General features: G+C 41.2%; 1 protein-coding gene across 8 annotated transcripts in view; it reads left to right on the top strand.

Annotated features, from left to right (window-relative positions):
* The window catches only part of LOC134352940 (leucine-rich repeat and calponin homology domain-containing protein 2-like), a 239,700-nt gene that overhangs the window by 152,172 nt on the left and 60,647 nt on the right, over positions 1-26,881 (top strand). For all 8 annotated transcript variants that reach the window (XM_063060594.1, XM_063060591.1, XM_063060590.1 and 5 more), the window contains 3 exons: positions 2,281-2,393; positions 11,901-12,038; positions 18,324-18,401. In XM_063060594.1, the coding sequence (XP_062916664.1) occupies positions 2,281-2,393; positions 11,901-12,038; positions 18,324-18,401 (329 nt within the window). The remainder of the gene's footprint in view (positions 1-2,280; positions 2,394-11,900; positions 12,039-18,323; positions 18,402-26,881) is intronic.

Raw genomic sequence — 26,881 nt, 5'->3', positions numbered from 1 at the left:
ACGTCGACTGCACCTCTTCCTAGAGATGCTGCCTGGCCTGCTGCGTTCACCAGCAAATTTTATGTGTGTTGCTTGAAAAAGCAAAGTCTAGTTTTATTTTGTGAGGCAAGGTCAAGTACAATTCCTTTTCTGGTAGGGCAATATACATATGGTCTCAAAAAGCTATCTTAAATGCACCTACAAATTCTGCCCCATCTAAACCTTACGCCCCAAAGCAATTCCAGTCAATATAGGGAAAGTTATAATCCCTCACTATTACATCTGTATTGCCTTTACATCTTGTTGTGATTTGTTTACATATGCTTCTGTAATTGTTGCTGAACTTTGTAGGCCTATTGTATAACCCCAGCCAAGTGATTGTCCCTCTCTTATTAAGTTGTGCCCCAATGGCATATTTGATGACCCCTGCAAGACATCCTTCCTGCATACCAGTGTGGTGTTCTCCATAATCAGAAGCATGACGAAGGGTCTCGGCCCGAAACGTCAACTGTACCTCTTCCTAGAGATGCTGCCTGGCCTGCTGCGTTCACCGGCAACTTTGTGTGTTGCATGAACTTCCCTTCTCTTTTACACCTGTCTATCACACCAGCAGATTAAACTACCAGTCATCCATGTCTCAGTACTTAGAATAATATCATAATTCAACGTGCTGATCTGTGGTCTAGAGCAGGGGTTCCCAACCTAGGATCCACAGACTCCTTGCTTAATAGTATTGGTCCATGGCATAAAAAATGGTTCGGACCCATGCTCTCTAATGTGACTTTCTCATAAAGCTCCTTTTGTTAAAGTAAATGCATATGAGTCTGTGTCCCCGCTCAATCTGTTGCCTGCCTCTGTCGGTTCTGCCCACTGAACTTCAGTGATTTATTTTAGATTTGTGTCAATCTTCCCACCTGTTGCACTGCTACTGAGTTTCCCAAACCTATGCCAAGTTACTTTAAAACTTCCTGCCTGCGTAATCAAAACTCCCTGCAAGGATTTTGTTCCCTTCCTGTTTAGATGTGACTTAAAACTTGTATAGGTCCTACCTGACCCAGAAGAGCTTGAAATCCTCCTCATTGCACCAGCTCTTAAGCCACACATTCATCTATTCTACCTTCCTATTTTTACCCTCACCAGCATGTGGCATAAGGAGTAATCCTGTGGTGGACACTAAAGACCCTACATTTTAATATCCTGACTAACTCTCTAAATTCACTCTGCAGGATTTTCTTTCTCTTTCTATCTAAATTATTCCTTCCTTTGCCTATTCTCTTCCCTGCAGAATGTTCTGTGCCTGTACTAGGATATACTTAGCCCTGGCATGAAGGAAACTACAGGCCATTCTGGAGTCTCAATCTGAGCCACATAAATTCCTGTCTGTTCTCACCAACTCTCCTTCACTAATGCGCGCCTTGTCTTTTCCTTTCCCAGCTGTGTATCAGTGTCAACAGTGGTGCCGCAAACTTGTTGGTTACTGCTACTTTCCTCTGAAAGGCCATCATCTGCCCCCCCCCCCCGCCAACTGTATTCATAACAGTATACCAGTCTGAGAAAGACATGACCAAGAGGTCTTCTGAATTACCTGATCTTACATGTTTTCACTCATCTCCTCTTTCTATACCTGGGGCATGACCAGTTCACTAAGCATCTTATCTACCACATTCTTCACATCCCGGATGTTCCGTTGTGAGGCCAACCACAGCTTCAGCAGCTCTGTGGTCTGGACAGGAACTATAGCTTGGCACACTTCTGACAGATGTATTCACCAGGGACTTTGTAATTTCCCTGATCTCCCACATACTGCAGGAGGAATATAATACTCCCCCTACCCTCCATAACCTTTATACCCAGTTTCTCCCTCCTACGAAAGGGAAAACTAAGAAACACTTTACCTTATCACTACTCGCCCTTCTTACTGAAGCCAGGTGCTCAGCAAACCTGCATTTTGACCTTAATGGCCCCTATTAAAATGTCCATCCTTTCTTTACAGCACTTATTTTATACCTCAACAAACCTATGGTGCCTCCAATCTTAATGCAGCCTCTAGGCCTTGCCTCCACTCCATCATTCATGGAACACATTTCTTACTCACTAGATGATCTCACCAAGGCTGTTGCTCTCAATATCACCTCTAGTTACTTGAACAATGTACTTAAAATGACCCATGGAACCCTGCCTCTTGAGCATTTGGACAGACTCAGCAAAATGTAATACAATGACGCAGTATACAGTTCTGGCTGTCATTGCTTATGTCCCAAGATATCAGCTGATTGTGGCTTTTTAAAATTATGTTAACAGCTTTCACCCGTCCACCTCGTCAGGAATTTGGAGCTATGGACCCAGGATTTACTATTCGAAGGAAGATGGAACACCTAAGAGAAGAATTGGAACAAATTAGGCAGCTTAAGCAGGTAAAAACTGCTCGAACTTACCAATATTACAAAATTAGCAACTAAGTAGAATCATTTAGTTACAGAAATTTTTTTTAAAGGGTGAAGTCCAAAGAAATGTTAGTCTATATAGATATTGTTAAGACTTCTATCGAAAATAGTAATTGACAAGACTAATAAATTGATTTTTTTTTTAACAAAATCTGGGGATCTAGAGTACTAGTGACAGAAATTGTGCTATAGCAAACAGAGTGCTTTTTTACCTGAAAATCTGCAAGGGTCTTAATCAAATTATTCACTCTGATTTAGAAGGGTGAAAGGCAATTTAGTTGAAATGTTTAAGGTATTAAGGGGTGATGATCTGGTGGATGGAGAAGAAACCTTTTCAATTAGTTGAGTGGTGTACATCTTTAAGGATTAAGGCCAACATATATCAAGTATATAGTTGGAAATGTTTGCTCATCAAAGGTTGATGGATGTTTTTAATTAGTTAAATTAATTTTAAAGTTTTCTCAGATCTTTGTTAATCAAAGTGGTAAGGGAAATGGAGCACAGATTTGCATACATAGCTGTATACCTATTCGGAGGAGGACACAATGCTTCTGTATTTAATAGCATGACTAGAACCTCAACTCCCATCCATCTCTGCTTAAAAGTTTTCAAAGATTCTGCTTCCATCATTCTCGGTGGAAGCATTTCCAAGGACATAACAAATCATTGACATTAAAAAAGCCTCATCTATCTCAATCTAACTATTCTAAAACAGTAATCCCTAGTTCTAGATTCTTCCACAACAAAGGAAATTTCCATGTATATTCTGTCAAAGCCCTTCAGGACCCTTTGGTTAGGGCATGATGACATTGAATGGTGAACCAGACTAAATGGCCTAATTGCTGCTTTATTCGTAACAAATCAACAATTGTTATTCAGTTAGAATACTGTTGATCTGTACCTCGTGTCTCTTTAATTTATACTAATTAGTTATAATGCAGGGGAGGTTAATACATTACATAGTGGCATTTTATCTGGGCTAAAATTAGATTCATTGAAAATGTAGCTTATAAATGAGTGAGAAGTGGACAGTGTAAAGTGGTGATTATCAAGGTTGATAACAAGATTGAGAATTGATACACAGCATCATTCATGGAGTTGCATCAAAGGCACCACAGTAGTATAGTGGTTAGCGCAAAACTATTACCGCTCAGGGAGTTGGAGCTCGGAGTTCAACTCCAGCACCACTAGTTTGTACATTCTCCCTGTGACTGCATGGGCTTCCTCCAGGTGCTCTGGTTTCCTCAACTGGTCCAAAGGCATTCCAGTTAGTAGGTTAATTGGGCATTGTAAATTGTGATCAGGTTGGGGTTAAATAGGTGGGTTGCTGGGTGGCGTGGCTCATTGGGCCAAAAGGGCCTGTTCAGCAATGAATCTCAAAATAAATGCTACTCCCAGTAATTAAGTGATAGCATTTGGTCAGATTCGGAAAAAGGAAGCATCCAATAACCTTCCCCCTCCCCCCATTTCTCAGACCGGTAGATCAGAATTCTAAATACCATTTAAATGAAGCACTGATGGCAAGAAGGCGAGGATTAAATATCTGGCAGAAAAAGTGCCTTCATATTACTGACCAAGTCCTGAAGCATGTATATGGTGTATTAGATTTTGGCACAGGCATTAGGATACTAATCTTAAACAGAAAGATATTTTGCTTTGACCTCACCAGTTCACTATTACAGATGCACAGCAGTGCCTGTGGGAAAGATCTGCACTCTGAAAGCTGCCTCTATTCCAGTAGAACAACAGCAGCAACAGCTTTCAGTAAATTAAAGTGGAAAATTACCCAGGATCCTGTCTACACAAAGCAGGATAAATCTAATCGAGGCAATAATCTAAGTAAGGTCGTGGAAGGCAATATTGTGATGATATATTTAATAGTACTTATTGTTACGTACCCCGTAACTGGGTTGCCAAACCAGCAGAAATGGATCACTCAGTTGGAGTCTGGAGTACTAGAACTAAGAAAGTTTTATTAAAGAAACAAGCAACACAGTAATCGAAAGGATAATAAATGCAACAATTCAACAATGATAACCACACATGTGCACAGAATTAAGATAACAGCATCAATCAAGCTCTATCGTTGTCTAGGGGTAAATGACCAATTTCAAAATGACTCAAAGTTCAGTCCAGTTTGTAGTTCAGTTCGCAGTAATCGTTGTCATGGCGATGGACAAGGTGGGGAAGAGAGACATAGAATAGGAACAACTCATCATTCAGCACAGCTTCACTCACAGACCAGCGAGATGGCTCACAAACAGCTTTTGGGCAGGTCCTTGGTGATGTCACCTGAGGTCACCGACTGTGACCCCTCCTCCAGATGCGGTCGATCTTCTGCAGTGAACCCGGCACCCAGGCAAGGGCGGACACACACCGGGTTCCCGCTGATCGTACCTTTCCACCCTTGTCGTTGTCTGGGACTTCTCACCCACTCGTGAGAAGCGCACCGCTTCCAGGGTCTCGTTACCTCGGGTGGCGTGTGTGTCTGTCTTAGCGAACCTGTCCCTTTTTATCCCCCTGCTGGGGTATCGCCTGTCCATCACTTCAAACAGTTCAGGGTTCAAAGGGGGGGAGCCGCTCCAGACAGCTCTTCCTCCCACATCCCTTCATTACACATCTCCAGACGCTGCTCCATTGTTCCTTATCTCTCCTTCCCCTGAGGGCAGGTGGCAGACCAACTGCTGATGCCACCGATGCTAGCCCAGGCCAGCAAACATCCTAATTTTATGTGTATTCTCGTAACACTTCCCCCCTTTAAGGATTTTTACCGGGAGGTAAAAATTACAAACATGACTATATTATCTGATACATACACAATATACATCTTTAACAGTTATTTAGCTAATACAGAGAATTTGAAGCTGTCAACACCTTGACAGACAGTCAGCGATCACATTTTCCGTGCCTTTTATATGTCTAATTTTTATATCAAATTCCTGTAGCATCAGACTCCAACTTAGCAATCTTCTGTTTTTATCTTTCATAGTGGCCAAAAACACTAATGGGTTGTGGTCAGTGTAAATTACCAGTGGTTTTCGTGCCGGGCAAATATAAACTTCAAAATGTTGTAATGCTAGTATGATGGCCAGTAACTCCTTTTCCACAGTGGAATAGTTCCTCTGATGGGTATTAAATTTCTTAGAAAAGTAAGCGACTGGGTGCTCAACCCCATCTTTGTCTGTCTGCAACAGCACCGCCCCGGCAGCTTCGTCGCTAGCATCTGTTGCTAGGGAGAAGGGTTTTGAAAAGTCAGGCGCATTCAGCACAGGATGGTGACATAGAATCGCCTTCAGACTCTCGAAGGCTTGTTGACAAAGGTCGTCCCACACGAACTTCGCATTCTTTGGCAAAAGCCTAGTCAGAGGGAGAGTAATATCCGCAAAGTTTTTGCAAAACTTCCTGTAGTACCCCACCATCCCTAAGAACCTTCTCAGGGCTCTCTTGTCTGTCGGGGTGGGGACCTCCGAGATAGCCTGCACCTTAGCCTGCATCGGAGCCAGCTGCCCCTGTCCCACCACAAATCCCAGATAAGTGACCTTCGCGTGGCCGAACTCACTTTTTGCGAGGTTCACTGTCAGGCTGGCTTCAGACAGCCGTTTAAATAGCTCCTCTACTGCCACAATGTGCTCCTCCCACGTGTTACTCCAGACCACTAAGTCATCAATATATGCTTCTGTGTTCCTGAGTCCCTTTATTACTGAATTAATCATTCTCTGGAAGGTCCCTGGGGCGTTTTTCATGCCAAAAGGTAGAACATTATACTCATACAAACCGGAGGGGGTGACAAATGCCGAGATTTCTCTAGCCCGGTCGGTTAAAGGGACACACCAGTATCCTTTCAGCAAGTCGACCTTGGTGATGTACGTGGCTCTCCCCACTTTATCAATGCAATCGTCTATCCTTGGGATGGGGTAAGCATCAGTTTTTGTGATGGCGTTCACCTTTCTGTAATCTGTACAGAATCGGATGCCCCCATCGGCTTTCGGGACAACCACGCAGGGAGACGCCCATTCCGACAGGGATGGCCTAATAATATCTGTGGCTAGCATGTACTCAATCTCTTTCTCCACTAGTTTGCCCTTCTCCAAGTTCATCCTATAGGGATGCTGTTTAATAGGCTGATCGGAGGTGACTACAACATCGTGCACCGTCCCTTTGCATCGCCTCGGGACATCGGGACATACATCTGTGTGCCGTTCAATTAACTTTATCAATGGCCCGCTTTGTTCGGGGGTGAGGTGAGAGACTTTGTCAGCAAGATTAGCCAGAACAATGGAGTTCTCCAATCGGGTCGGCACCATATTCACCCTTTCACGATGGGTTTTTCCCGTCTCATTCGACTCTCCAGTCTCAGTAATTTCTGTGATAACACCAACCGGGTTTTCTGTCTGATCGTGGTAGGCTTTTAACATGTTAATGTGTACCAACTGTGTGGGTTTACGCCTGTCCGGGGTTTCGATAACATAGTTCAAAGGGTCTATCTTCTTAGTTACCTTGTACGGACCGTGGAATCTCGCCTGAAGGGGGTTGGCTACCACTGGGAACAGAACTAAGACCCGATCGCCCACTTGGAACTCTTTTTCGCGGGCACGCCTATCATACCATGTTTTCATTTTAGTCTGGGAATGCCGCAGATTCTCTTTGGCAAGGTCACAGATCCTTTCCAGCCTCTCACGAAATTTTAAAACATAATCAATCACATTAACTTGAACTGCCGGACTGGACCATTGCTCTTTTAGTAAGGTCAAGGGTCCTCTTGGGCCGATGACCGAAGACGAGCTCGAATGGGCTGAACCCCAATGACTCTTGGACCGTGTCCCTCACGGCAAATAAGAGGAGGGGCAAAGCATCATCCCAGCTCCTAGCGTTTTCTTGACAATACATTTTAATCATTGTCTTTAAGGTGGCGTGGAATCGTTCCAACGCCCCTTGTGACTCAGGGTGGTACGCAGAGGCTAAAATCTGTTTTGCTCCCATCTCATCCAACATCCGTCGGAAGGTGTGAGATGTGAAGACACTCCCCTGATCCGACTGGATTTCCCTGGGCAGCCCTACCGTAGTGAAAAATTTCACAAGTGCCTTTACCACGGCGGGCGCCTTCACGCTTGCCAGGGGCACAGCCTCCGGAAACCTGGTGGCGGCGCACATCATGGTCATCACATACTCCCGCCCACTCGCAGTTCTGGGCAGGGGACCAACAAAATCCACAATGACTCGGGAAAAAGGTTCCCCGAAAGCGGGTATCGGTCGAAGGGGCGCTTTAGGCAGGACCTGATTTGGCTTCCCTACTACCTGACACAAATGACATCGCCTACAGTATTCAACAATATCTTTCCTCATGTTTGGCCAGTAAAAGTCTTTCATAATTCTGTCGACTGTCTTCCTCACCCCAAAGTGTCCACCGAGGGGTACCTCGTGGGCCAGGTTAAAAATCTCGCCCCTATAAATCTTCGGCACTACCACCTGGTGTACAACTCCCCATTCCTCATCTGCGGGCACAGTAGGTGGTCTCCATTTCCTCATTAGTACTCCCTCTTTTACATAATAGCCTACTGGTTCCTTTTTTAATTCGGCCTCGGAAAGAGCTGTCTCTGCCAAATCCATCAGCTCCTCGTCCCGCTCCTGGGCCTGTATAAAGTCCCCCCTGGCTAATGCTAAGTCTGCCTCAGCTCCCTTACTTCCTCTTGTTTCATTTCGTTCCGTCTTTTCACTTTCTATTTCCCCCCCGTACAGGGTGGGCAGAAACGTTTCAGCTAAATTCATGTCGGCCTCCGCAGCTTTCCTCGCCATCCGCCGAGTTACTGCGCAAACGGGATAAACCTGCGAGTCCACGGGCGGGGCCTCCATGCTGGCAGGCTGACTTGTCAGTCTTACGGCGGGGAACACATTTCCTCCCGCGAGGTCATTTCCGAGCAAGACTTCCACGTCTTTCATCGGTAACTCGGACCTCACCCCGACTGTGACTAGTCCAGAGACCAGGTTGCTTTGTAGGTGTATCTGGTGCAAAGGCACGGTTTCAGTCCCTTGTCCAATGCCCTGTATCACACTGACCTCCCCAGTCTCAGTCTCTGAGCCAAACTCTAATACACTCTTCAGTATTAGTGACTGACACGCTCCCGTGTCTCTCCAGATCCGCACTGGAACTGGTTTTAACCCCTCCTTCACTGACACCAATCCGGCCGAGATAAACTTCTCGCGCCCTTCCTGAACTTTATCAGACCTCCTCCCCCTTGGGGGTGGGTTTGCCGGCTCAATACAGCCAGTCGGAACCCCCGTCTTCTTCCTTGGGGCAAAGCACCTGGACGCAAAGTGTCCGACTTTCCCACAATTATAACAGACGACCCCAGGAGACTTCCTACCAGACTGCTCCCGGTCTACCTTATCCTTTTCACTAGTCCCCGGCTTACTTTCTGACTTTTCCGGTGGACTCCCCCCGCCGTCCTGACTACCCTTCTGGTAGCCTTTACTCGGGGCAAACTTCATTTTATGCGTCAACGCATACTCATCCGCTAACTTAGCAGTTGCGGCTAACGTGGCTGCCTCTTTCTCATCGAGGTAGGGTCTCATACCCTCAGGGACACAACCTTTAAACTGCTCAATCAGAATCAGCTGCAGCAGTCTGTCATAATCCCCCTCTACCCCTTTCGAGGCGCACCAACGCTCACAATATGTTTGCATCTCGCGAGCAAACTCCAAATACGTGCGGTCCCACCGCTTCCTCGCATTCCGGAACCTCTGCCGGTATGCCTCCGGGACCAACTCATAAATCCTGAGGATGGCCTCCTTCACCACCTCATACTTCTGGGCATCTTCCGCGGATAAAGCGGAGTAAGCTTGTTGGGCTTTCCCTTTCAGTACACTCTGAAGTAAGACAACCCACTTATCCCTCGGCCATTCCTGACTTATGGCCACTTTTTCGAAATGGAGAAAGTACCGATCCACATCGGTATCGTCAAATGGGGGAACCAGCCTAACCTCCTGGGTCGCCCGGAACCCTCCACCTTGGTTCGGCACGAGCCCCTGCTCGGCCCTTATCCTTAACTTTTCCAGCTCAAATTCCCTTTCCCTCTGTTTCTCCTCTCTCTCCAACTGTCTGTCCCTCTCTCTCTCTTCTCTCTCCAACTGTCTGTCCCTCTCTCTCTCTTCTCTCTCCAACTGTCTGTCCCTCTCCTGCCTTTCTACCTCTCTCTCTTTCTCCTGCCTTTCTAACTCTCTCTCTTTCTCCTGCCTTTCTAACTCTCTCTCTTTCTCCTGCCTTTCTAACTCTCTCTCTTTCTCCTGCCTTTCTAACTCTCTCTCTTTCTCCTGCCTTTCTAACTGCCGTACCCGGAACTCGTGCTCGAGTCTCAGTTTTTCAAGCTGTACCTGTACCGCGTCTCCAGCAGGTTTTTCAATAGACACCTCCCCCAGCTCACCTTGGGGAAACACACCTTTAGATACATAGTGCTCTACAATAGCTCTGTGTATCTCCTCTCTCCTCATTGTCGACTTCACCTTAGCAAGATTCACCCGTTTTGCCACAGCTATCAATTCCGATTTCCTGGCATCCTCTAATGCCTCCAAGGTCGGCGCCTTTATAAATTCCTCAACCTCCATTTCTGCTGTTTGTCTTTTCTTTCTTTCGGGAATTTTAACCCAATCAATTTACTCCGTCCCAAATTTAGCGTTCAAAATCCCGGACGAGCCCCCACTTATGTTACGTACCCCGTAACTGGGTTGCCAAACCAGCAGAAATGGATCACTCAGTTGGAGTCTGGAGTACTAGAACTAAGAAAGTTTTATTAAAGAAACAAGCAACACAGTAATCGAAAGGATAATAAATGCAACAATTCAACAATGATAACCACACATGTGCACAGAATTAAGATAACAGCATCAATCAAGCTCTATCGTTGTCTAGGGGTAAATGACCAATTTCAAAATGACTCAAAGTTCAGTCCAGTTTGTAGTTCAGTTCGCAGTAATCGTTGTCATGGCGATGGACAAGGTGGGGAAGAGAGACATAGAATAGGAACAACTCATCATTCAGCACAGCTTCACTCACAGACCAGCGAGATGGCTCACAAACAGCTTTTGGGCAGGTCCTTGGTGATGTCACCTGAGGTCACCGACTGTGACCCCTCCTCCAGATGCGGTCGATCTTCTGCAGTGAACCCGGCACCCAGGCAAGGGCGGACACACACCGGGTTCCCGCTGATCGTACCTTTCCACCCTTGTCGTTGTCTGGGACTTCTCACCCACTCGTGAGAAGCGCACCGCTTCCAGGGTCTCGTTACCTCGGGTGGCGTGTGTGTCTGTCTTAGCGAACCTGTCCCTTTTTATCCCCCTGCTGGGGTATCGCCTGTCCATCACTTCAAACAGTTCAGGGTTCAAAGGGGGGAGCCGCTCCAGACAGCTCTTCCTCCCACATCCCTTCATTACACATCTCCAGACGCTGCTCCATTGTTCCTTATCTCTCCTTCCCCTGAGGGCAGGTGGCAGACCAACTGCTGATGCCACCGATGCTAGCCCAGGCCAGCAAACATCCTAATTTTATGTGTATTCTCGTAACATTATAAGTAAATATTCTGTTTGTGCTCAGATTATTTTTGTTTCAGAGCCAGTAGACTCCAAATTTTTCAACAGCTATTGACTATATTAAAGAAAGTTAGCAAATTTAACACGATGGAATTGATTGTCCTTCACATTAAGTCAGCATTTGACTGAATGTACAATATGACAAAGTACTGCATCAGTCATATGTCAGGAGTCTTATAGAATACTGTCGAGTTGCATGAGAATAGCTCCAAAAACACTTCTAAAGATATTCAGGAGAAAAGAAACTAGCTGATTTGTACTACTCATTCCTTCCAATATCACTGCCACTTCTACTTTAAAAAAAAAGCAAAGCAGCTCACCCATGCCCCTTTGGCAGAAATGAAAGGAAAGATCAGAAATTTTGAAGGTAAAATATTAATGGATTCCTCATAGTATACACCTGGTAATGTGGTAATGCAGGTGGGCGGGGAGGGGGGCATAAAAGATTGAAATAGTCCAGGATAAGGGCTTGCATTTTCTGTTGGCAGTATGCATATTCCAGACACGTATTGTGCAGAAAGTAACAAAAGTCATGATGATTTTATTTTCTATTATGGCCACTCATTTGAATATTGCAAGTTATTGCACATTTCACCTAACTTAAAAAAAGTTTTCATATTCCTCCTAATCATGGATTTCTGATTGCATTTTGTTAACTTAAGCTAGAGTATTTGTGGTTCGGACTCTTGTTCTGTTTGAAACTGCATAAAAGAAAATTTGCACTTTGCAAAAATTTGAATGGTTGCATCAATTTTCTCATTTTGTGCTCCAAATACTTATTGGAGGAGAAAAATGAGGAAGACGACGAATGAAAGTAATCTCTGCCATGTTCTTTTCTATGTTTTGTTATTAAGTGCTTTTAAAATGAAATAAACGTCTTTCCCACCACTTGAACAGAACCTTGAATTAAGATTAAAAGTAGTTCTGCCAGAAGACATCGGCGCAGCATTAATGGATGGGGTGGTACTGTGCCATCTTGCCAATCATATTCGTCCACGATCGGTGGCCAGCATCCATGTCCCATCACCAGCCGTGGTAAGTCTATCAACAGACAATATAAATGCTATAGCTGACAGATATTAATATCCTTTCCACCGATACTTATATTGTAGATTTCATATATGTTAGAACTGTGTCATAATGTTTCTGTAAACTCATGCAAAAGGGGACTTTTCATATTTCCGTATTTGCTTGATGGGGCTTAATTTTACTGCTGTTTCTGATGATACAACAGATATATTTCAGAAGTATTTCATTGCTTGTAAAGCTTGCCACAATCTTCATCAGTTTTAAAATCCTTTTGTCACCTTACCTTGAAACATATTTTTTGTTTAAGCTCTTTAAACTAAAAGGAATATTGAAATGCTTTTTTCTATTTAAAAAAAAATTGGCCCCTCTTTTGACTGGGCACAACATTGGATACTTCCCCCTAGCCAGCCCACTACAATTAATTTGGTAAATAGGTTCATTGTTACATATACTAAAGTTCAATGGAAATACTTTGTTTTGCTTGCCATCCATGCAGATCATTTTGTCAAATAACTACATAGAGGTAATACAAGAAAAAAACAATAACAGATTGTAGAATGAAGTATTAGTTTCAGAGAAAGTGCAACATGGGGATACAATAAGATCCAAGGCCACAACAAGGTTAGAATCTATCTAACCTTGAGGCCAAGAATCTATCTTGCTGTGCAAGTGGATTGCTCAGTAGTATTGTATTAGAGAGCAAAGCTGTCCTTCACTCTGGTGGTACGTGGTTTCAGGTGTTTCTATTATTTTCCTGATGAGAGAGGCAGGAGAATGTCGGGTATGGGTGGGATCTTTGACTATGTTATCAACTTTACCAAGGCAGGAACATGTAGGCTTAGTCCATGGAGGGGGAGGCTGGATTCTGTGATGTATCCACAACTCTCTGCAATTCATTGCGGTCTCAGGCAGAGCAGTTGCCATACTAAGCCATGATGCCTGCTATTTTGGACTTTAAAGTGCACAGGCACTGAATTGAGAACTCAGTCCTTGCCCACATCACAAAGAATAAAGACTCAGCAAAAAAGGTTGTTAAACCCATCAACCATCATCAATCACTTTTACTTTTCATATTTTTCTTAGCAAAGTCTTTATCCAACTCTGTTCAAAATAATATTCCAGTTTTGCTTCAGGGAAACATTCCCTGTAGACAATGTGTTCAAGAAACAGATTCTAAATTCTTTGTTCTCCAAATGCACATTCTGAGTCTGTGACCCACTTGCCAACCAGTTAAACTAATCTTCCTCTATCTACTCTCTCGGTACCTTACATATTTTCATAAAACATTATATTTCTCACATTTTATTCAATTGTGTCAATTTTGGCCTGCCCTGAAATCACCCTTAAGATTTGATAACTAGGCCCTTTCTTAACTATTACAGTTCTTGTTTGTATTTTTTTTGGCACTTTAAATCTGGTCAATAAAATGTACTACCCAACTTCATTTCACTTTCCAATATCATGCATACAGCCCTGCAAGTCACAGCTCTTCAATTTCTCTGAATGCAGTGTTGTAATTTTGGACCTCTTTACAGACTGTATCTCAGTTAGTATTCAGGTATTTAAAAATTGAGACTTCTATCAGAGAAATTGACTAATTGGAACATAATTCACAAAAGCCATGCAACTTGTTCATGTTCAAGCATAATAAATTCCTTAATACTGTTTTCATTATGTTTTTTGCCATCTAAGTTTTTAAGCTTAAGCTTGAATTGCAATAATAGCATCACTCCCCACTTCTGTGAAAATGATTTCAAAATATTTAATACGAATTTTAGCCACATCCTTTACTGAAGCACATAATTTTTGTTTGGTCCTACACTTCACGTTCATGTGTCAATGAAACATCTTTGATTTTACATGACAGCACTTTGAAATATCCTTTTGCTTTTATGCTTCCCCTTATACACTTTCTATACTATTTCATGCTTTATGTTCTAGAAAACTTGCTATCTGTCTTCTTTTGTTTGTTTTACTGTACTTTATTACCCAAGGGAGGTCTAGATTTGAGGGCTAAACTTTTCTTTGGAAAAATAACTATCCTGAACTCCTTAAATCTCCTTGTGTTGTGAACCTGACTGACCTTCCAGTAACTGTTTCCATTCCATTTTTTTGCCAAAGCACTTCTCAAGTAAAATTTGCCTTGCACTAATGTTAATCTTATCTCTTATGATATATTTTATTTCATTTGAATTTATAATTGGAATGGTTTAGTCATAACCTTTCTGATCTTGAAATTATGCAAATTAATCAATATGCAGCCACTTAAGCACAATTGTGAACATGCTTAAATATCTGAGCTTCCTGATGTGTTGTATGACATATAAGCTCTGAAAATTGGTCTCCATAAAACAATAAGACAAAGGAGCAGAAGTCGGCCATTCGGCCCATCGAGTCTCCTCCGCCACTTTATCAGGAGCTGATCCATTCTCCCATTTAGTCCCACACCCCCGCCTTCTCACCATAACCTTTGATGCCCTGGCTACTCAGATACCTAGCAATCTCTGCCTTAAATACACCCAATGACTTGGCCTCCACTGCTGCCCGTGGCAACAAATTCCATAGATTCACCACCCTCTGACTTAAAAAATTTCTTCGCATTTCTGTTCTGAATGGGCGCCCTTCAATCCTTAAGTCATGCCATCTCGTACTAGACTCCCCCATCATGGGAAACAACTTTGCCACATCCACTCTGTCCATGCCTTTCAACATTCGAAATGTTTCTATGAGGTCTCTCCTCATTCTTCTAAACTCCAAGGAATACAGTCCAAGAGCGGACAAACGTTTTTCGTATGTTAACCCTCTCATTCCCGGAATCATTCTAGTGAATCTTCTCTGTACCCTCTCCAACATCAGCACATCCTTTCTTAAATAAGGAGACCAAAACTGCCCACAGTACTCCAAGTGAGATCTCACCAGCACCTTATACAGCCTCAACATCATTAAAGTTAATCACATGGACCATTGTAAAATCCAGTGTTTCCAATCTGACGTAGTTAAATGTGGAGATCTGAAATTATTTATTTTCTTTGCATAAAATACATCAGCCCAAATGATAGAAACAATAAAATTGTTGTATGCAACAATAAATAGCCAAGGAAATTTGTGTAATTACTTCATGAATGTAAGTCATTGACTTGTTCCTGATAACCTTAGAGTTATGACAGGATTTTGCCCATCATTCTCAAATACATGTTTAACCATTCAATGACTTAAACTACTTTGAATACCTAAACCTTTCAGGAAAGACCAAAAGAAATGCCTTTTGTCAAGACCGAAAAGTGATGCATGCTGGTTTGGTTAAATTGAGAGTCCCTTTATTGTAATAAAAGTAGGTGCAAGTTAAAAGAAAAATGAAGCTGTTCTTGTAACTACAAATGTTTGCAATAAATGCAACTAGACATTTATTCCTTGGAATTCCAAGTGAATGCAGCACTGCTGCATACTACTTCTGTTAAGATGGTGGCGTGATCAATCACACAAGCTTCTACAGGGTCAACCAAAGGAAGTTATTGTCTTTAAATTTATTTTTTATGATTGCAAGATTCTGCTGGACACTAAGAACATTAAGTACTGCAGGTCTTCCCCATCAGTGAGTTACTTATTGACAGAAAAACTGAAGGAGCAGAAGGCACAACTGCCTGTGTCAGAAGGGTGTCAGAGACATCAGTGTGCAGTCTAACAGCGAGTGATCGTCTTAGTCAATTTTCTTGTGATTGCAAGACCCCATTGGATATTGTTAATGTGGAATACTGCAAATCTGATTCACTGATTTGTTGGTGAGCAACAGGGGAGCTATGTGGCATTGGTTGCAGTGAGGGCTAGACCTCAAGCTGCAGTATCAACTATTTACTGCTGCCCAGGAGAGAGGCATCGGAGTCAGTGAGCTCCATCAGAGGCGGTGCGGCCTGGCCTGGCGTCCAAGCTGGAGTTGGTGCAGATCCAAGTGCTCACTCAGCAGAAGACAAACTCCGGTTACAGTACGGCAACATTCATGGACTGAGGGTCTTGGACTATCTGTTTTTCTGTGTGACTGTATTTCACTGATATCTTGCATGCTGAATGTGCGTTATGTTATGTGTGACGGTTGATACTGTGCTTTGCACCTTGGCTCCAAAGTAACAGTTTCATTTTGCTGTATTCATGGCCATTCATGTATGGTTGAACTTCAACTTCTTGCAGTTTGTTTTACTATGATTTCTAAAGTTAAAAGTAAACTGTGCAGTCTTTGCATTTCATCCTGTTAATGTAGTTCGTAAATATATAATTAGCTTGAATAACTGAAGTTATTTAATTCTCATGCTTTGTTATCTTATTTTCATGGAAAGGAAATGATCAGATAAAAAAAACCTGCACGATTATGATCTAGGCCAATATTGAAGCCAGCAGTGCAAATTTTGATCATTGCTACGGGTTTCTGATGATCTTTTTTTAAAAAAAGCAATCTGAAATTTCCTTTTAAAAATTAATATCTTTAAAAACAGTGTTTTCCCATGAATGAAACAATGCAGTAAAGTTCCAAACAAGTGAAAATTTGCAGATGCTGGAAATCCAAGCAACACACACGAAATACTGGAGGAATTCAGCAGGCCAGGCAGCAAGTAGGAAAAGAGCACAGTCACTGTTTTAGGCTGAGACCCTTCAGCAGGACTGAAGGGAAAAAATGCTGAGGAGTAGCTGAGGGGGAAGGGGGAAAGAGAAACACAAGGTGATAGGTGAAACCTGAAGGGGGAGGGATGAAGTAAGGAGCTGGGAAGTTGATTTGAAAGAGGTGCAGAGATGGGAGGGGGGTGGTCTGATAGGAGAGGACAGAAGGCCATGGAAGAAAGAAAAAGGGGGAAGAAGCACCAGAGAGAGACGATGGGTGCCCAAGGGGGTGAGGCGAGATTGGGGAAAGCAGAAAGTTGGGGGATGGGGAGGAGGGCAAGATGTGCTTGGTGGTGGGATCCCATTGGAGATGGTGGAAGTTGTAGAAAATTATGTGCTGATGTGGATGCTGATGGGGTGGTAGGTGAGGAGAAAAAGAACCCTAAAACGCACGTCTGTTCTCACCCCATCCTCCCGCCAGCCTACCAGGGAGAGGGTTTCTCCTGTCTTCCCCTACCACCCCATCAGTCTCTGCGTCCAGCACATAATTCGCTACAACTTCCACCATACTTGTAAGCAGAACAAGTGCTACACCTGCCCCTACATCTCCTCCCTCACTATCATTCAGGGCCCCAAACAGTCCTTCCAGGTGAAGCAACACTTCACCTGTGAGTCTGTTAGGGTCATATACTGTGTCCGGTGCTCCCGGTGTGGCCTCCTGTATATTGGTGAGACCCGACGTATATTGGGAGACCGCTTTGCCCAGCATCTATGCTCCATCTGCTAGAAAAAGTGGGATCTCTCAGTGGCCAACCATTTTAATTCAACTTCACATTCCATTCTGATATGTCTATCCATGGCCTCCTCCACTGTTGTGATGAGGCCACACTCTGGTTAGAGGAACAACACCTTATATTCCATCTGGGTAGCCTCCAACCTGATGGTATGAACATCAATTTCTTGAACTTCCGGTAATGCCCCACCCCCTTCACCATTTCCCATCCCCTTTTCTCTTTCTCACCTTATCTCCCTGCCCACCCATCGTCTCTCTCTGGTGTTTCTCCTCTCCCCCCCACCCCTTATCTTTCTTCCATGGCTTTCTATCCTCTTCTATCAATTCCCCCTTTCTCCAGCCCTGTATCTCTTTCACCAATCAACTTCCCAGCTCTTTACTTCATTCCTTCTCCTTCAGATTTCAACTATCACCTTTGTGTTTCTCTCTCCCCTCCCCCACCTTTTAAATCTACTCCTCAGCGTTCTTTCTTCAGTCCTGCAGATGGATCTCGGCCCGAAAAATCAATTGTACTCTTTTCCACATATACTGCCTGGCCCGCTGAGTTTCTCCAGCATTTTGTGTGTATGGAGTAAAATTGCTATTATTTCTAAACCTTTGACTTCCATTAACTTGTGTCTAGATTGTGTTTTACGGCTTATACTTTGTTGAGCACTAACAAAGTTGTTCACAACCACTGAAGTACATAGAAATTAACTAAACTGGAAAGCAATAAAGCTATGTTAGTGTCTTAACTCTGGTGTTTCTGTTAACTTAAATAGTTTAAAACAAATCAGAAATATGACTTTTAGAAACCTTGTATTTATTTCTTAAAGCAATGACTACTAGATGTCATGATTTATTTTTATAACCTTCAGTGCTCTTTCTTAGAAGAATGCATTATCTTGACTTCGTTTTCTTTCTTTCTTCAGCCTAAACTGAGTATGGCAAAGTGCAGAAGAAATGTTGAGAATTTTCTCGAGGCTTGCAGAAAATTAGGAGTTCCAGAGGTAATATATTAATAATGGGATCTCATATTAAATAATACTTTCAAAAGCTGTTTCAACAATGTCTACAGTGCCAAAATCCTGGAAGCTGATACATAGTTGTAACTGGAAGCTGACAGTATAATTTGAAATTCTTGTATTAGTGCCCCAGTCTTATGAAGAATAATCACATAGTATCTTGAGGCATTTCATTAACCATACTTTATTTCTTGCATGCTGTAAGAGGCTATTCTCTAGCCTAGTTATTTTGATCTTTCTGATCATGCTGGATCCTGTACATGCATGGATGTTGCTTATAGTTTTCCTCCAAACCATCGTTATGATAAACGTAAGGCTAACGGAAGTCCATCTCTAAACATCTTGTCAAGTGATCCATAAAATCAAATCCTCATGTATTTATTTGGTCTATGCACTGGAAAGAGCTTTTGTAATTTGATAAAATTATCATAGTAATAAAAATATATTACTGTGTATGTTGGAAATTTAAAATTTATAAAAAGCAGGAATATGGGACAAAAACACCTAATGTTTATTTTTAGTCGATCATCTCGATTGACAAAACATCCATTGCAGACAAAGATATTGCAACAGTCCAGTGCCATGAATTGGGTATAGAACATAGAACACGACAGCAAAATACAGATCCTTCTGTCCATGATGTTCTGATGACCTTCTAACGTACTCTAAGATCAATCTAACCCTCCCCCCCACCCCCCCTACATAGCCCTCCATTTTTCTATCATCTGTGTGCCTATCTAAGAGTCTATTAAATGTTCCTAATGCTGTGGTCCCCAACCTCCGGGCCGCGAAGCATGCAGTGGTGCAGCGGTAGCCGGGACGCATCCAACACATCTTTAAGAAAAAAACCGAAATAAACAAGCTAATTAATTAGGTGCCGCCCGGCACGTAAGTGTCAGCCCAGATCAGAGGTGATTGCCGATTTCACTCTCTACGCAATCTACCCATTTCTACCCTGGGACAAAGCCTCCAGCTATCCACTTGATATATGCCTCTTATCAACTTGTACTCCTCTAACTCATCCTCTGTTGCTTCAAAGGAAAAGCCCTTGCTCACTCAATCTATCCACATAAGACATGCTCTCTAATCCAGGCAGCATTCTGGTAAATCTCCTTTTTATCTTATCTAAAGCTTCCACATCTTTACTATAATGAGGTGACCAGAACACAATATCCCAAGCATGGCCTGATCAGCTTTTAGAGCGGCTCTTGACTTCAATCCCACAATTACTCAAGGCAAACTACTCATATGCCGCCTTAACCACCCTATCAGCCTATGTGGCAACTTTGAGGGATCTATGGATGTGAACCCCAAGATCCCTCTGTTCCTCCACACTGCTAAGAATCCTACCATTAACCCTGTATTCTGCCTTCAAATTAGACTTTCCAAAATGAAACACTTCACACTTCCCCGTATTGATGTTCATCTGCCCCTTCTCAGCCCAGCTCTACATCTGTTTATGTTCCGTTTCAACTTACAACAAACCTCCACACTATCCACAAGTCCAATAGCATTCATGTCAACTGCAAACTTATTAACTCACCCTTCCAATTCCTTAACTGAATCATGTATAAAAATCATAAAGACTACGGGTCCCAGGACAGATCCCTATGAAACACCACTAGTTACTGACTTCCAGGCAGAAAATGTTCCTTCTACTACCACCCTTTGCCTTCTATGGCCAAGCCATCTCTGAATCCACAGTGAAGTTTCCGTGGATCCCATGGATTGTGACCTTCTGAATAAGCCTACCATAGGAGAATCTTGTATGGCTTACTAAAATACATCTACACCATACCTACTGCTCTGCCTTCATTAATGTGCTTTGTCACATTCTCAAAGAATTCAGTCAGGCTTGTGAGGGAAGACCTACCCCTCTCAAAGCCATGCTGACTATCTGTAATCACACTATGTTTCTCCAAATGCCTGTAAGTCCTGACTCTAGGAATCTTCTCTAATAATTTGCCCACCACTGAAGTAGGACTCATTAGTCTATCATTCCAAGGGTTATCTCTATTCCCTTTCGTGAACAAACAAATAAAAGTTGCCATGTCCAATCATCTGGTGATGAGCTTTGCATCCTCAATGGCCACAGGAATAGTAGCAATCTCTTCCCTTGTTTCCTATAATAACTTAAGATGTATCCCCTCCCAGCCCCAGGGACGTGTCTGTCTTATGTTTCTGAGAAGTCCAGCACATCCTTTCAAAACATCAACATGTTCTGGCTATATCAGCCTATTTACTCTGTCCTCACAAACATCCAGGTTCCTTTCACTGGTGAATTTATGTATGCTAATATTTATAACACTTCTTCCTGATGCAAATATGGTCTAGAATATTACTGTACCTCTTCCCTGCACGTCAATCCTACACGACCTTTCTAGGTGAATACTGTTGATCAATACTCATTTAGGACCCACTCATATCCCCTGTCTCCACCCATGGATTTCTTCATTGGTACCTGAAAAAAAACGACTCTTTACCTAGTTGTTTCTATTATTCTGTTGTTTCTCTTGTTTCTATTTTCCTTAAGAATTTTTGGGATTTGCCATAATCTCACTTGCTGAAGTCATTTCATGTGCCCTTTTTGCCTCTTATATTCCTAAGTGTTCTCTTTTATCCCTTTATAAACTTCAAAGGACTTGTTTGATAACTTTGTTTTAACCTTCCTCCTTTCTCTTGATCAAGTCTTGCCATGGTTTTAGGTGTTGGTATTGGAGAAGCTTGGGGAAAACTGCATTGCTTCTGGTAGTGCTGCTATTTGTAGTTATGGAATGCTTTTTTGGGGAGGGAGAAGATGTTTAGAATGGAACAAAAACAAATGTTTGGAAAACGCAGCAGGTCAGGTAACATCTGTGGAAAGAAAATCAGTTAATGTTTCCAGTCTGACCTGAAATGTTAGCTGCTGATCCTTTCACAGATCCTGCCTGACCTGCTGGGATTTTCAAGCATTTTTTGTTTATATTTCAGATGTTAAGCATCAGTGGTGTCTGGGATAGATTGATTACTGAATCTATAATTCATTTGGTTTCAAAATGAGTGTGTTGAAAATTTGTGCTCAGTGAAAATAAGTAAAGTCTTAAGTCTTGGATTTGAATGCTGAAAGTCTGTGAAAGTGACTTTTTAAAAAAAGAAAGAAATTGTCTTTTTTAAAAAAAAAAGCCTTTTGATGAACAGTTAATGTGAATAGTACATGGAGCAAGACAGCACAAGAACAGACACTTTGGCTCACTAAAGCTGTGTTGACCCTGATACCAACTTTAAGCAAATACCACCTGCCTACATTTGGTATATATACTCCATTCCCTGCTGGTTAATGTGTCTGTCAAATCCTTGACTATTGGCATGCACAATTTAACTTCAAAATAGGCAAAATTGCATTGGGATATATCAAATTGAATTTTTAATTTGAAAGAGTAACCAACTGAGTTTACTTTTGTTTGTTTTTTAAGGATAAACTTTGTCTCCCTCATCATATATTGGAAGAACGTGGATTGGTGAAAGTGGGTTCAACAGTTCAAGCTCTACTTGAATTACCTACATATAAACACACGCAGTTATCTGCTGTGTAACTGATGTTTCAGTTCTTGGCTGCTTATATAGTTAACACATTCATGATTTCTGTTGTCTAGTGAAGTCCAAACAAGGCTATATTCAAAATTCGCGCTGCGGCGATAACATTTAACTTGGCACTTTTCTTTTTAAAACAAAATTCAGTCTCATAGATTTCACTGCTTAAACAAGAACTTGTATAAAATAGCAGTGTTTATCTGCCTGGGCAGATAATTTCACCCAACTTGCCATAGCTGCCGTACTATAAAGAGCAAGTTACTTGGTCTTTGCACATTGTCCATAAACCAGATGCTCCTTCCACCAACATTTAAAAGGTGAATACATTATTGTGACCTCATCCATTTAAATGTTCATACTGTTAGGAAGTTCTGCTTCCTTTAGATGTACAAAATTTCTTTTGTCATTTAATCCACTCTTGCAGAAAAATCTTATTTGGTGCCATAAAGATCTTTGAATCAGTTTTTTGTATAATCTGACCTCCACATGTTGCCTTCCTATTTGTGATTTTTATCTAGATATGTAGGTTGATCAATTTTAAATTCAGCTGTTGCTCCATTTTTTTAAGAGCTACTGGATTTTTCTACCATTTTTGGCTACCATTTCATGGAGAACTAATACAAATTTATTGCCAAGAAGTTTTTCAGTTTTAAACATTCTTGACTTTTTAATTTCCTTGAGAACTGTCAGGTTTGCTTATACTGGTTAAGACTGGCTAACACCGAAGGGTTGGAAGCATTCTTGGCTTCCATATTGTGTGATGGGTTTGTTCAAACTTAGGAAAACTTCAATAATTAGTTCAGTAAAATTGTCTTCAATTCCTAAATTAAGAATTGTGCAAAGCTACAGGAGGTATGAAACGTTCTTATCAACTTGTATATCTGATAATTGCAGAGAAAAGGATTTTTGGGCAACATCGTATGGTGTTGGATGCTAAACTCTGGCATTAGTTGAGATAATAGACAGTCTTGAACAAACCTTTCAGCTTGTAGCAAGCCACTTGCTGGTTAACCAAGGCATCATCCAAAACCACATGTGCTCTTCATTTTTTTTTCTATTTTTATATCAGTAACAGTTTGAAGACTGCCTGTAGGAAATTTTACTACTGACCTTTTCAACTTTTTTCATAAAGAGAGCATCTAATCTTGTTATTAAATGTTTTTAGACAGTGCTCTTTGGTTTGAAATCCACATGTAAGGAAAACTGATTACCAACAAACACTAATGGGGTGTTCCACAAAGTGGTTGCAATTAAGTCCGAGTTTCTGTAGTCAAACTTTTCCCCTTTAAAGCCTAGTAAATTGCAAGATTATGGTAATCTATTATGAACAAAATACCTTTCGAACAAGCATTTGCTTATTTTTTTTTAAATATGTAGATACTCTATGTGATTTTAGTATTTAACTTTTGGACGTAATTTAGAGCTTTCACTGAATTCAGTTAAACCACTCGGGATTTAGGAGTGAAAAAGTTAAAATCCAGGCAAGATATGAGATTCAGTTGCTAGATCTGAGACAAAAGCAACCTAAAGTGGCAAGGTGTACAAAAAAAGGAAGGTACAGTTGTCAAAAAGTTTAGGCAATCATTTGTTAATCACTTGATATCATAAACAGCCCATTGACCATTGAGGAGAATTGCTGAACAAGTTTTATTAAAAAAAAACATATTTTGGAAATATTGTCTGTTGGTTCAAGGTTTGACTAGAAAGCTTTGATTTGCAAACAATTATATTATTGATTTGTCTTGTTAAATTTAATCATCCTCAGTTTTGATTTATTTATTGTTTCATGTTCTATGGAAGTAAGCCATTCAGTATATGCTGGCTCTCAGAGCAATCTCATCAATCCCTTACTCTAACTTGCTTCCCTGTAACTTATTCTCTGCCATGTTCATTTATTCCTCACCCTGTCCAATTTCCCTACAATTCATCTATATTAGAGATTATTTGCAATAGCCAATCAACATGTCTTTCCAATATGGGAGAAAAAGTCATCTCTCAGAGAACAGACATCCAATTAGTCTTTAAGAACATAAATACTCTGCATAGCACTAGATGTCAGAATTGAATCTGGGTCACTGCAGTTATATGGCAGTGGCACTATCTGTTCCATCACTGTGACCCCTCCCCTCCCGTACCATCACCACCTTTGTGCTGAATCTGATATTGAACTTTTTCCTTCTGTTTACCAAGCTGAAGATATGAGTTTGTCATCCAGCCATTTCACTAAAAGTTAATTAATACCAGGTTTAGAGTCTAGATTTTAAAGAGAAAAAAGATACACATGGCTTCACATCAGAGCAAGGTACATTCGGTAGTAATGACAATGAGACTACTCCAGGACTGGACTGATTTATTGATCTTTTTATTTTTGTGACTGGTGTCATACAGCCCTACCACTTTGGCTTATTTGAGTTACAGCAGTTAAGTACTTTTAAGTATTCAAGACCTTGAAGCAGGTGTTGTGAGAATGATACAAAATGGTTACGGAATTCCACCTTCTGACAGGAACTTGAGAGTTAGAATTGGGAGTCTGTGTGGCACAGAAAGTGGACCTATGCCCATGCTTTGCATCTAACTACTATAATCCCATTTACCATTAAGCAGGTAATCCTCTCTACCTTGTTTTTTTTTATTGTTTCATTGTGTCACTTTCACCTTCCAGTCATTCTATAGGCAATATTTATTTGTAAAACCCCTGGGAAAATTTATATTTTCACACCATGCACAAAAAGTGACGTGCATCAGAAGCAAAACACATGACGTGCAAAATAATCTCAAAAGTAAATAGAATTGAGTGAAAGGTTTAGCAATTATCTTCTAAAGTGTATAACCTTGAAGTGTAAATCTAGTAACATTCTGATAAATTACAAAAACTGAAGAAAAATCAGTATATTCATTAAGGAATTAAAATGCAGCAGTGGCCTGTACATTCATCAGATTTCAGCAAAACATTGGTGTTTCCAACTGACATTTTGAATTTATTACAAACAAAATTATGCCTTGAAACAGGCATCTGTGGAAATCATTTTATAGGATTTGATACAGAATGAACCGTTAATTCACCTAGGTCATGGTTGATCTACCTCAGAATAATCCTCCTGCACGATCCCCAGATCTCTTGAAATCAAGACACGAGTTGATGCCTATTCTGAATGAACTCTGAACCTCTGCATTTCATTCTGGTAGAGACTTCCAGTGATTAAACTTCCCTTTGAATTAAGAAATTTTCATTTCAATTCTAGGCTCTATGCACAGAAAAACAAGTCCTGCATCCACCCTGTTGAACCCTGTAATATTTAGTAAATTTCAATGTCATCTTCAGTTCTTTTTCTAAGCTGAAAACACAAGCCATTTCAATTTGATTTCCCATTTCCCATTCTCACTTGTTGGTCCATGGCCATCTCTACCACCATGATAAGGCCAAACTCGGGCTGGAAGAGCAACACTTCATATTTTAACAAATAGAATGAACATCAATTTTTCTAACTTCTGGTAATTTCTCCCCCTTCTCACTTCCTCTTTTTTCCATTCCCCATTCTGGTTGCCATCTCACGCCCTCACTACTCACCTGCCCATCACCTCCTTCCCTTTCGTCTATTGTCCACTCTCCTATCCTAATCATTTTCTTCTTCAGCCCTTCTTTCATCTATCCTCTCCCTGTTTCTTATTTCATCTCCTCCTCCCACTCACAGCATTTGATTTTACCTTATGCCCCTTTCCTTTCCAGTACTGATGAAGAGTCTCAGCCCAAAATCAACAATTTATTCCCCTCCATTGATGCTGTTTGACTTCTTGACTTCCTCCAACATTTTGTGTGTTGAACACAAGCCAGGTCTGTTTAATTCTCCTACAAGCCAGGAATCAATTTAATGAATCATCATTACACTTCTGCGACAAGTATAGACTTCTTTTGGAATAAGGAAATCAGCAGTAGATACAGTATTGGGTATTATTTGCCACTTATACATTGTACGTTAGTGTTATTTATTTCATCATGGGATAAAATTTGAATGGAATATCTCCCAAAAAAAAATCTTACCTGCTTTAAAATATTTTGACTTTTCATCACTTTCATGAAATGGCATATTGCAGAAATGTTTCCGTCAGAGTGGGAAAGCAGTTAGATTAACTATCCTATGAAATAGTGAGCAGGAATGATAAGGTAAGCACATGTTTAGTTTTTTGTATTCATGACTGAGAAACACAAATCACAAACATTTAGCCCAAGAAGATTAATTTTCCTGATCCACCAGCAATCCGAATTAAGCCCACAGCATTGAAATTCTTGACTAAGTGCAAAGTGAAAATTATAGATTAAGTCCACCCAAATCTTGACATTCCAACAAAAATTATATTTTAAAAAATCCTTAGAAAATATTTCACTAAGATTCCAAAGTTAGAAAACATTCACCGAGTTTGTATTGTGAAACAATTTGTCAGTCTTACTGGCAGAGATCAGATGTGATTTGTTCAATTGTAACAAAACAAAATTTATTTGAATTGTTTTTGAAAATCATAGAATTTTATAATTCGATACAAATGAAATACAAAGTGTCCGTACTTTATGTATAAAACCATTCTCTGGTTTTAAGGTTTTGAAAGATAGAATGAATGAATTCCCATCAGTTTCTGCAAGATATTAAAATACTAAGCGTGTAGCAATTTTATTGCGTCTTTTGCTGACATTTTGATGCAGTAAAATGTAAATTAATTCTGAATTAAAGAATGTATTTTTAAGTTCTATTATTATTATTTTAGTGGGTTTGCCTTGATTAAAATAATTGCTCTAAAAAGCAAGATAGGTTTTCATGCTGGCATTCGTTGCATTAAATATATTTTTAAACATTTTTGTATTGATCCCCTGAATTGGTTTTATGGGGCATCAAGCTAGTTCC

Source organism: Mobula hypostoma, chromosome 10 (assembly GCF_963921235.1).
Source record: "Mobula hypostoma chromosome 10, sMobHyp1.1, whole genome shotgun sequence".
NCBI lineage: Eukaryota > Metazoa > Chordata > Chondrichthyes > Myliobatiformes > Myliobatidae > Mobula > Mobula hypostoma.
This window is presented reverse-complemented; position numbering and strand designations above follow the sequence as displayed.